This window comes from Perognathus longimembris, chromosome 25 (genome assembly GCF_023159225.1).
Source record: "Perognathus longimembris pacificus isolate PPM17 chromosome 25, ASM2315922v1, whole genome shotgun sequence".
NCBI classification, from domain to species: domain Eukaryota; kingdom Metazoa; phylum Chordata; class Mammalia; order Rodentia; family Heteromyidae; genus Perognathus; species Perognathus longimembris.
The window spans coordinates 4561971-4573313 of record NC_063185.1 but is presented as its reverse complement, the minus strand read 5'-3'; the positions used below and the strand labels follow the sequence as shown (position 1 = coordinate 4573313).

General features: G+C 53.5%; 1 protein-coding gene across 1 annotated transcript; it reads left to right on the top strand.

The window, feature by feature from the left end:
• Positions 1 to 406: 406 nt before the first annotated feature.
• Lman2 (lectin, mannose binding 2) lies at positions 407 to 11343 on the top strand. Its single transcript, XM_048334107.1, has 8 exons — positions 407 to 672; positions 919 to 1037; positions 7924 to 8041; positions 8288 to 8367; positions 8541 to 8702; positions 8785 to 8899; positions 9819 to 9938; positions 11043 to 11343. The coding sequence occupies exons 1-8, from the start codon at positions 477 to 479 to the stop codon at positions 11201 to 11203; spliced, it is 1071 nt and encodes a 356-aa protein (XP_048190064.1). The 5' UTR covers positions 407 to 476; the 3' UTR covers positions 11204 to 11343.

The following is an 11343-nucleotide window of genomic DNA, read 5'->3' as shown; positions in this document are numbered from 1 at the left end:
CCGCCCCCGACCCCGGGACTGGGAAAATTCACCCTGAGGCCTGACCCGCGTAGAAGCCAAGCACTGGACAGTCTGCCGGCCTAGCTCCTGAAGTTTCCCTGGAAACTTCAAGTTCCAGGACGCTTCGCTCCCAAGACCACGCCCCTGCTCTGCCGTCGCTCAAATCATTCCTCCGCGCCTCATTGGCTCACAAGCTTAACGTGCTGTTCTGTGATTGGTCCCCGGTCTTGTCATTCTAAGAGCTCATTGACGAGGCCGGCTGACAGGTGCTTAGTAACCCCCAAAGTGATGGAATGGCCCTCGATCCGGATGGGGGGGCTGTTCGGCCTGTCCATCCGCTGCCTTCTTTAACGGCGTGGCTTTGCCTTTTAACTCCTCGGTGACGCCAGGGTTAGAAGGCTTCCGCCCGGAGGCCGTTATGTAGAACACCCGGAAGGCGGAAGTCCGGGGGCGGAAGTGGCCCGGAGGAGACGAGGATGGCGGCCGAGCGCTGGTTTTGGTGCTGGGGCTGGGGCCAGCGGTGCCCGGGGAGGCCTGGGCTTCCTGGCCCCGGCCCCGGCCCCGCCACACTTCTCCATTTCCTTCTGTTGCTCGGGTCGGTGGCTGCCGACATAACCGACGGCAACAGTGAACACCTGAAGCGCGAGCACTCGCTCATCAAACCCTACCAGGGTGAGGCCTGAGGCGGGAAGGGAGTGTGGGGGTGAGGCCGAGGCCGCGCTGGCCCTGGGCCTGGCGGGAAGGGTGGGGGGTGAGGCCGACACCGCGCTGGGCCTCGGCGGGGCGGGAAGGAGTGAAGGGTGAAGGGGAGGGCGTGCCCTTTCTCTGGCCCAGAGCCGCCCTGTGAATTTTTGGCTCCTGGCAAAGCCACCTGGCATGGCCTCTGAGGCACCTGTGTCTGCCTGTCTCTGCCCACAGGAGTGGGCTCCAGCTCCATGCCTCTCTGGGACTTCCAAGGCAGCACCATGCTCACCAGCCAGTATGTGCGACTGACCCCAGACGAGCGCAGCAAAGAGGGCTCAATTTGGAATCACCAGGTGAGGGCTTTCCACAGCTAGGCATCTACTGTTCAGTGAGCCACTCTCCCATCCCAGCAGCCAGGACTCGAGCTTGCGTTATACACTTGTCCCTCTCTCCTGTTCCTTCTCCATCTTCATCACACTAGTAATAGATAAGTTTCTGTGTCAGAAGCTGGACTTGACTTTGTACTGTGTGTGTGTGTGTGTACACATACAAACTGGTCCTGGGGCTTGAACTGAAGGCCTGGGCATTGTTCTTGAGCTTTTCCTCCCAAGGCTAGCTCTCTGCCACTTGAGCCACAGCACCAATTTATCAGTGGACTTTTCCTTTCCTGACTAGCCGGAAACTGAGGTCCTCAGATCTCAGCATCCTGAGTAGCTAGCATTATAGGCATGACCCACTGCTGTCTGGCTTTTTGCACTTTTCTTATTTAACTTCTTTATAAAACTTTTCTTCTTTTTTTTTTTTAAGGGGTGGTGGTGCCTGTACTGGGATTTTTAACTCAGAGCCTTACACTCTTTGCTGGTTTTTTTCCAGTTAAACTTTCTTCTGGTTAATTGGTGATGGGGTTTGGCAGACTTTTCTACCCATGTTGGCTTTGAGCCATTATCCTCCAGAGTAGCTAGGATTACAGATTTGAGCCATTGTGTCCTGGGCTCATTTCATTTCTTAAAAAAACATGCCAGGAGAAGTGCTGTTGTCTCCATTTTGCTGAGAAGCAAAGAAAACGAGTTGAAAGCGCCCTTTCACCCAATGTCACATAGCCAGAAAGTAGTCAAGACTGTATGAAGTGAATCCTCTTACTAGTGGGAAGAATGCAGCAAACTGGATCTTTATTATGTACTTGGCTGTGTGCTAGGCACTGACCTATTCCAGTCCTGGACTCTGTCCTTGAGCCTCTCTGTGCTCAAGGCTAGTGCTTTACCATTTGAGCCACAGTGCTACTTCTGACTTTTTCTGTGTATGTGGTAATGAGGAATTGAACCCAGGGCCTCATGCATACTAGGCAAGCACTTTACCACTAAGCCACATTCCCAGCCCTAGGTTTAATTCAGTAGTTTATTATTATTATTATTTTGCCAGTCCTGGGGCTTGAACTCAGAGCCTGAGCACTGTCCCTGGCTTCTTTTTGCTCAAGGCTAGCACCCTACCACTTGAGCCACAGTGCCACTTCTGGCTTTTTCTATATATGTGGTGCTGAGGAATCAAACCCAGGGCTTAATGTATGCAAGGAAAGTACTCTACCACTAGGCCATATTCCCAGCACCAGATTTAATTTTTATACTGGCTCTTTGAAATACATGGCCTTTATGATGAGCGGCAGAAAGAATGTTTAAACTGATGTGTCTGGTGTTCACTCCCAGCTGTTTATTTAATATGCTTGCCTCTTCCGTTGAATATACTTGCACTTAGTCCCCTTCTCCAGGGCTTGGTTATGGACCTTGCCAACAGTGCTGCAGAATGCCTAGAATTATGGACAATTTCAGTCTTTGACACTTGCCTGGGTATGGAGGAGCTTAAGTTGGCATGGCACATGTGAACAGTAGTCAAGATTAACTACTGAACAGTGTCTATACTAAGGAAGTTCCTGACATGAAAGGAGTGAACGGGAAGTGATTTTGGACTAGGTCATAACTTGGCAAGGAACCTGCCTCTGCTTTTGCCTGATCCTGCCTACCATAGCCTACACTGCTGGCCTAGTTGTCTCTCTCCCTCTGCTCTCCTAGCCTGTCTGGCTGACTTTCTCATGTATTTCTGGAAGCCTGCATTGTCCTTGTGCTGCATGGTCTGTCTGTCCTCTCTTTCTGTCCTGCGCCCCCGCACATTTGCCTCCTCTGAAGGTGTGACTTTGTATTATATCTTCACAGTCTGGATCCTGGTGCCTGGCATCATTAGTCCTTTCATCTGTAACTTTTGTTCTAGCCACTCTGGCTGCCTTCCTGCCTCAGGGCCTTTGCACTTGTTCCCTCTGTCTGGGACACTGCCTCCTGGTTCTTCATGCCTGCTTGGTTTCTTTTCATCTGTGAAGTCTCAGTTCAAGTGCCACCCACCCACTCAGTACTTTAACCATGACATCTCCCCCAGATTGCATTCTGTCACATTATTCTATCTTTGATCTTTCAATTTTTTCCCCTGCCTTTTTTCTTCTGTGTGTGTGTGTGTGTGTGTGTGAGCGCGCGCGCGTGCACGTGTGTGTATGGTTGGGGTTGAACCTAGGGCCTCATGAATGCCAGTATACTACCTCTGAGCCGCAGGCCCAGCTCGGATAAAATTTTTAGGTGGTAGCATAGCCTTATATTTTTCATAGAAATGGATTCACCATAGTATTCTTTTTTTTAGAAAGGAAAGAACAAGGTGCAGGATCAGTAGAACTCTTAGAAACCTGGATTTAGCCACAAGAATGAGATGCCTTTGAGACAGTGGCTTAGATTATGCAGGTAGCTGCTGGTTTGCATTACTAGTGGCTTGGTGATGCCCATTTGTCTTTACCTAACTTTCAAAGCCCCTTCCTTCCCCCGCCTCTCAGCTCTAACACCTTTCCTTGTAGGCCCTTCTAATATTCTGTAAACACTTTGAATATTTCTTGTACTTCTTGAATGATGTTGCTTAGAACTCTTAGGCTTTTCTGCTCATCCTCCCTTCTTGGAGCTGGCGGGGTGCCTCGTGCACTTTTCTCTTTGTCTCTGTCACCTACTCCTGGGAGAGACACTGAGCTTTGGTGTTGGCTGAGGATGCTAGATCTCCAGGTACCTGCAGGCTGGAGCAGAGGACATGGGGGACAAAGAGGCCATGCAGGCCCATCCTGAGGGAGGCTTTGTGGTAGCTGCAGCTTTGGTCAGATGCGTTCTCCCATTCTGTGCTTGTCACTGTCTTAAATATTGCTCTTTCGTGTACAAAAGGTTTTAATTTTGGTGAGGTGCAGTTTATCTTGTTAATGCAGCTGTGCTTTTGGTGTCATATCCAATTAATCATTGCTTAAATCTAATCGTGTGTGTGTGTGTGTGTGTGTGTGTGTGTGTGTGTCCATCCTGGGGTTTGAACTCAGGGCCTAGGTGCCGTTCCCTTTTGTGCCCAAGGATAGCACTCTACCAACTTTGTGTCACAGCTCCACTTCCAGCTTTTGGTGGTTAGCTGAAGATAAGAGTCTCATGGACTTTTCTGCCCAGGTTGGCTTCGAACCATGATCCTCAGAGCTCAGCCTCCTGGGTAGTTAGGATGACAGACATGAGCCACCATTGCCTGGCTAAGCATTTCTTTTATTTTTTATTTTATTTTATTATTATTTTTTTTTTGCCAGTCCTGGGTCTTGGACTCAGGGCCTGAGCACTGTCCCTGGCTTTTCTTTGCTCAAGGCTAGCACTCTGCCACTTGAGCCACAGCGCCACTTCTGGCCATTTTCTGTATATGTGGTGCTGGGGAATCGAACCCAGGGCTTCAAGTATACGAGGCAAGCGCTCTTGCCACTAGGCCATATCCCCAGCCCCCTGGCTAAGCATTTCTTATGAAAGTTGTGTTGTTTAGCTTTTAGGCTTGTGTTATTGATCCTTTATTTACTTTTTAGTTTTAATTTTTATTTTGAAATAACTGTCAATTCATGTGCAGTTGTATGAAATAATACAGAGTTGCCCTAGGTGCCCCAGGATTTGTTTTGTTCTAATACTTAGAGTTGTGGGGCTTGAACTCAGGGTCTGGGTGCTATCCTTGAGCCTCTTTATGCTCAGGGCTGGCAAGAGCTCTACTCCTTGAGAGCCACAGCACCATTACTAGTTTTTGAGTGGTTAATTGGACTTTTCTGCCTGGGCTGGCTTTGCACCACAATGCTCAGCTCTCAGCCTCCTGAGTAGCTGGCATATAGGTGTGAGCCAGTGCACCCAGCATCCTTTTGTTTTTACTTTGTTTTCAAGATGGGGTCTCACTGACTTGGCCAGTATGGCTGTAAACTTGCTGTGCTCTTGCCTCTGCCTCAGAGTAGCTGGGATTGCAGATGTGCGCTACACTGCCCAACTACACTTCCCAGCTCTCCCTGCCCTGGAGCCCCGCTTCTATGCCCTCTCCTTGCCCTCCACAGTTCGTGAGTGTGCCCATACCAGAACTGGAAACGCTCCCGGGCTTCCCCTGCTGCAGCCCTACCCCGTGTTCTCTGGCAGGCTGTGTGGTGTCGTTGGGTGCTTGGTGCCCTCAGTGAGAACAAAGTGTCTGGTGGAGCCAGAGCCAGATTGCCTGTGCTGGAACATGGACATGGTGGTGTGGGTTTTGTTTCAATCTTTGATTGGTCTTTTTCCTGGCTCCCAAGGTTCTTGTACCTGTGTCTGTCCTGAAACCCATTCTTTTTTCCTCCTGAAGTTGTGAAGCCAACAAGGCTGAGCTCCCGGCTGTGCTGTAGCAGAGGCCTTTACCCTTGACCAAGAGTAGAAGGGGGAGCTGAACTCCACCCCTCTGCCCTGTGGGGGCCGGGAGCTTACGGATGGAGAAGTGACGGGGCAGCGGCTAGTGGAGGGGTACACAGATCCTCTCTGGGAATCAGGATTGCTTTCTGGAGAGTTTGGGCTTCAGCGCCTTTTCCTCCTTGGCTCTTCCCCGTCCTCACCCTGTTACTTGTCTGCCATCTGGCACTGGAGGTGTGTCATTCAGCTGGGGGCGGGGGCAGTGAGAACACAGATTCCACTTACACTTAAAAATACCCACGTATTGTTGTTGTTTGTTTTGCCAGTCCTGGGACTTGGCCTCAGGGCCTAAGCACTGTCCTTGAGCTTCTTTTGCTCAAGGCTAGCACTCTACCACTTGAACCACACCACCACTTCTGGCTTTTTCTGTGTATGTGGTGCTGAGGAATCGAACCCAGGAGGCAGGCACTCTACCACTAAGCCACATTTCCAGCCCACCACAGAGGTTTTCCCATCTTCGACCAGACCATGGCAGCAGTCTACCTGGTGAGGAACTTCTGGCCTCAGAAATCCTATCCTCAGGTAGTACGCAGGGTCATGGTGACAGAGTGTCCCAAACCGTGCAGTACTCAGGGTGGTGGTGACACAGTGTCCCAGTGCAGAACTCAGTGCAGTACTCAGGGTCACGGTGACACTGTCCCAGTGCAGAAAGGAAAATGCTTCTCAAGTTCCCTTCTTGGAGTTACCTGTCTTTGGTGCTTGTCTGTCTTCCTTTTTTTCTTTTTTTTGCCAGTCCTGGGGCTTGAACTCAGGGCCTGAGTACTGTCACTGGCTTCTTTTTGCTCAAGGCTAGCACTCTACCACTTGAGCCACAACACCACTTCTGGCTTTTTCTCTATATATGTGGGGCTGAGGAATCAAACCCAGGCCTTCATGTATATGAGGCAGGTACTCTACCACTAGGCCATATTCCCAGTGCCCCTCCCCCCCTTTTTAGGGGGTTAGTACTTATATTTGAACTTGAAGCCTCATACTTGCTCTTTCTTGGTTCTACCAGTTGAGCCATACTTCCAGTCTTGCTTTTTTTTGGTTATTTTGGAGATGGAGTCTTTTCTGCCCAGGGCTGTCTTTGAACCATGATCTTTCTGATCTCATCCTCCTGAGTAGGATTACAAGTGTGAGCCAAGGGCACCTAGCTTGCTCGTTTTCTCAACTTTTCTTTAGCTCTAAATGGTGCCTTTAGGACTGAAAACTTTTCTGGTATCGTGGGTATTTTTAGGTGTAAGTGGAATCTGTCTTTTGCCAAAGGGCTGCAGTCAAATTGCTCCACAGAGCTGGGTAGTGGTGGCTGTAATCTTGGCTATTCAGGAGGCTGAGATCTGAGGAGCTCACCTTGAAGCCTGCCTGGGGAAGGACAGTTCATGAGACCCTTATCTCCAGGTCACCAGCAGAAAGCAGAGGTGTGGCTCAAGTGGCAGAGCCCAGTCATTAGTTTTAAAAAAAAAAGCTAAGCAAGAATAAATATGAAGCCCTGAGTTCAAACCCCAGTACTGGTGCGTGCATGCGCACACACCTATACTGCCTCAACTCCAGAACTGGTGCGTGCACGCGCGTGCACACACACAAACACACAATCACACACACACACTACCCCAAAGAAAATGGGACCACTTACAGTTGTACTGGTTTGAAAGTATTTGTTTCTCTGTGTCCTTATCTGCATTGATTATTTTTCTTTCTTTTCTTGGCCAAGATCAGTACTGGATCTTAGTACTTGATACCTTTGCTCATTGGCTAGCGTTCTATCAACTGAGCCACGCTTCCAACCCCTGCATTGGATATGGATGGTCTTTAATAGTTGCCAGTCTAACAGATCAACAGTGTCTTGTTTCAGTTTGTCTTTCTGATGACTCTTTCCTTTGTTACTTTGAGCTTACCTTGGTCAGCAGGTTGCTCTTTCCTCTTGCCTATCTGCCACTTCCTCAAGTGATTCTTGTGGAGGCTTTTGTTGCACTTCCTGTGTGGTGAGGCGAGGCTGTCGACGCCGCTCCTGTGACCCGGGCTGCCTGGAGTCTCCCTCGTGCCAGGCTCCACTTGGGCAACCCGGAGAGGGCGCCCGGTCTGTGTAGCCTAGACCATCCCTTTCTCCATGGAGAAGTTTTCTTCCCTCTTCATTTGTTTAAAAGTGTGTGGCTCAAATAAGAGTGACCCTTCTCTATGATCCAGGGTGGGACACAGTGGGCGTGACAGGAAAGGGGCTCGAGGGTTTGCCTGATACAGAAGAGGGAGAGGAGGCCGGCAGGCAGGGGCGATGAGGAGGCTGGCGGGCACAGGCGGGCCTCAGGCCGCCTCTCGCTCCTCACCTGGTCCTCTGAGGTCAGTGGCCCCTCGCACCCTGCTGCCTGGCCTGTGACAAGAAGGGAGCGCCCTGTGTGGATGTGGGCTGGGGTCTGTGCTGGGATCACCGATTTGCCCCAAGGCCCTGAAGAGTCTGAGCCACCCTCCTGTTCCCCTCCAGCCTTGCTTCCTCAAGGACTGGGAGATGCACGTCCACTTCAAAGTCCACGGCACGGGCAAGAAGAATCTGCATGGAGATGGCATCGCCTTGTGGTACACCCGGGATCGCCTGGTGCCAGGTGAGCCGCCCTGGCCCAGGTGGCTCTGCCAGGCCCCCAGGGACCACTGGGTGGGCCAGGGAATGGGGTGTCCCCATTCTTGTGCCCAGGGTCTCCCCCTGTGCTATCTACTGCTCATGGATGAGGCCTTGGGAGGCAGCCGGGGGGGGGGGGGCGGTGTCTCACGGGGAGAGGAAGGGGAGAAGCTGAGGCCTGCTACCCAGTTCTGTGTGCCATGTGACCTGGCTTTGTCCTCCGTTTTTTCAGGGCCTGTGTTTGGAAGCAAAGACAACTTCCATGGCCTAGCCGTCTTCCTGGACACGTACCCCAATGATGAGACCACCGAGGTAGGCTGCGCCCTGCCACACAGCAGCAAGTGGGGCATGGTGGGCTTAAGGTGGGGACGGGGGCTTCCCCCAGGGCCTGGCACCAAGACAGCCTCAGGGCCTGGGGGTGGTGGGGTCCTCATTTCTGCCCGCAGGCCAGGCCGGGCGTGGAGTAACCCGAGTCTTGGTCCCAGCGCGTGTTCCCGTACGTGTCGGTGATGGTGAACAATGGCTCCCTGTCCTACGACCACAGCAAGGATGGCCGCTGGACCGAGCTGGCGGGCTGCACCGCTGACTTCCGCAACCGGGACCATGATACCTTCCTGGCCGTACGATACTCGAGGGGCCGCCTGACGGTGAGTGTGCGGGCCGCGGGCTCTGGGCTGTGAGCTGCGGCCGCGTGGGCCCAGGGCTGTGCTAACAGGCTGCCCATCACAGGTGATGACAGACTTGGAGGACAGGAATGAGTGGAAGAACTGCATCGACCTCACGGGTGTGCGCTTGCCCACTGGCTACTACTTCGGAGCCTCAGCTGGCACCGGCGACTTGTCTGGTGAGTCCCGGGCCAAGCAAAGAGCCCATTCTCCTTGGTGTGTGGCCTTGTTTTTTGTTTTGGTAGGTTGTGAGGCTTGAACTCAGGGCCTAGGTGCTGGCCCTGAGCTCTTTTGCTCAAGGCTAGAGTTCTAGGCTAGAGTTCTGCCACTTTGAGCTACAGCTCCACTTCTGGTTTTCTGGTGGTTCATTAGAGATAAGAGTCTCATGGACCTTCCTACCCTGGCTGGCTTTGACCCCCCGGTCCTCAGAGTTCAGCCTCCTGAGTAGCTCAGATTACAGGTGTGGGCCATCCACACCTTCCTTGTCATCATGGACTTGCACATGTCTGTCTCTAGAAACAGCTGTCCGCTCAGCATGTGCCCCAGGCCGCTCGTGTGACCCTCAGTGACCCTGAGCAACACCACTGTCGCTTGGGACAGCCTTGGTGTTATCCCGCCCCCTCCAGTCTACTGGCAAGGCCTGCCGGCTCCACCTGCATGCTGCCCTCTTGCTGCCCGGCAGGACTTGGTCTCCATCACCTCTTGTGGGAGCCTTCCAGGCAGCAGCCCTGCTTCCACACAGACCACACCCCCCCTCCCCAACTAGCCACTGGAGTGATCTCACTGAGCCCACGTAAGATCTGTTAGTGCAGCAGCAGGCCTGGGGCTCCCACTTACAGGGGCGTGCAGTCTGTGCTCTCTTCTCTCCACTGTCTGCAAGGGCTCTTTCTGTGGCATGTTCATGCCAGGCTGGGGAGTGAACCCAGTTCTCTGTAGTTCTGCCTGGCTGGGTACTGAGGGTAGCTGGGAAGGACCGAGGCCCAGGCGTGGGACCTGGCTGCTCTCTGTGGCCACGGCAGGCAGCAGCTTCTCTTCCGGGGGGATTCTGGCCCCCTTCTGCTGGCGCTGGCTGTTCTAGATTCCTTCTTGATCCTGCAGACAACCATGACATCATCTCCATCAAGCTGTTCCAGCTCATGGTGGAGCACACACCTGATGAGGAAAACATCGACTGGACCAAGATCGAGCCTGGTGTCAACTTCCTAAGGTCACCGAAAGGTACGTGTGTGGTACGTGTGCAGTACATGTGCACAGGCCTCAGGCTCGTGCCACAGCCTGTCTGCCTCTTCTGGTGTGGTTGTGGGCCCTTGGACTTCACTGCCACTGGTGATGGCACTGCTGGAGGCCAGGGATGTGGACATTCTTCCAGAAGGAAGTCTGGGCAGGACAGCTTCCTCACTGTGGGTTCTCTGTGCACGCACGCCTGGGCCCCTGGTGTCCACTTCTGCCTGGCCTGGAGCAATTGCCTGGAGGGCCAATCCTCAGCTTTCCTTGCAACTCAGAGGGAGAGGCAGGACTTGCCGTCCTCTAACCTTCCAGCTCACTCCACCTGCACCGCTGCTGGGCCAGTATATTGCACGGGGCACATGCCTGCCTGATGGGCTCTGGGGCTAGGTTTTATGTGACCACTCACTTTCAAGTCAAATTTGCTACGAAATGGTTTGGACTCAAACAGACCCTATTGTAGGCCAGCATGTGGTCAGAGGAGTTCTGGCTGCCCGGCGCCCCTGGTGGCCGGCAAGGCAGAGACTTAAGTCAGTCCCTGACATGGCAGTTCCCTGCCTCCTTCCGCACCCGCTTCCCAAGCTCGCTTGCTCTACCTCGCTGTGGCTGGTGCTAGGTCAGGCCAGCCACCCTGGCCGAGGACAGGCCAGCAGGGCCTGCGAGAGCCCATGGCTGAGCAGATGATCCGAAAAGCACCGGGGGTCAGGAAGTGGCCTGAGGGGACTCCAGCATGTGGGGGGGGGGGGCCCACAAGGCTTGGTCCAGAGGCTCGGCCTGGGAGGACACCCTGAAGGCCTCCATGGAGGCTGGGGGCGGGGCGCCCTCAGGCCAGAGCTGTGTGGCTAGAGATGGGGAGTCTTCCCCTGTGCTGTGGGGGATAGGGCGTCCTGCACCTCTGCTTACACCTGAGACGATCGGAGAGCGCCCCAGAAGTGCTGGGTGCAACCATCCCTGCTAGCAGAGCACACGCAGGCGCAGGATCCCCGGGGCCTGGGTCCTCTAGTAGAGTGGGCGCAGTGGGCCCCCAGGGGGTCCCCGTGTCCCGGGGCCAAGCCTGAGCAGGCCTTCCTGCTCACCTCCCTCTTTCTTCTCCCTCAGACAACGTGGACGACCCCACGGGGAACTTCCGCGGTGGGCCGCTGACAGGGTGGCGGGTGTTCCTGCTGCTGCTGTGTGCGCTGCTGGGTATCATCGTGTGTGCTGTGGTGGGCGCCGTGGTGTTCCAGAAGCGCCAGGAACGGAACAAGCGCTTCTACTGAGCGGCCCATGGGCCGCCGAGGGCCTCATCCGGGCCCACATGCTAATGTGAACTTTTTTTTTTTTTTACTGGGATTGTAAAAAAATAAGACGACCTTATTTCTTAACCGTTTCAAAGAAATGATTAAAGTATTTTCGTACA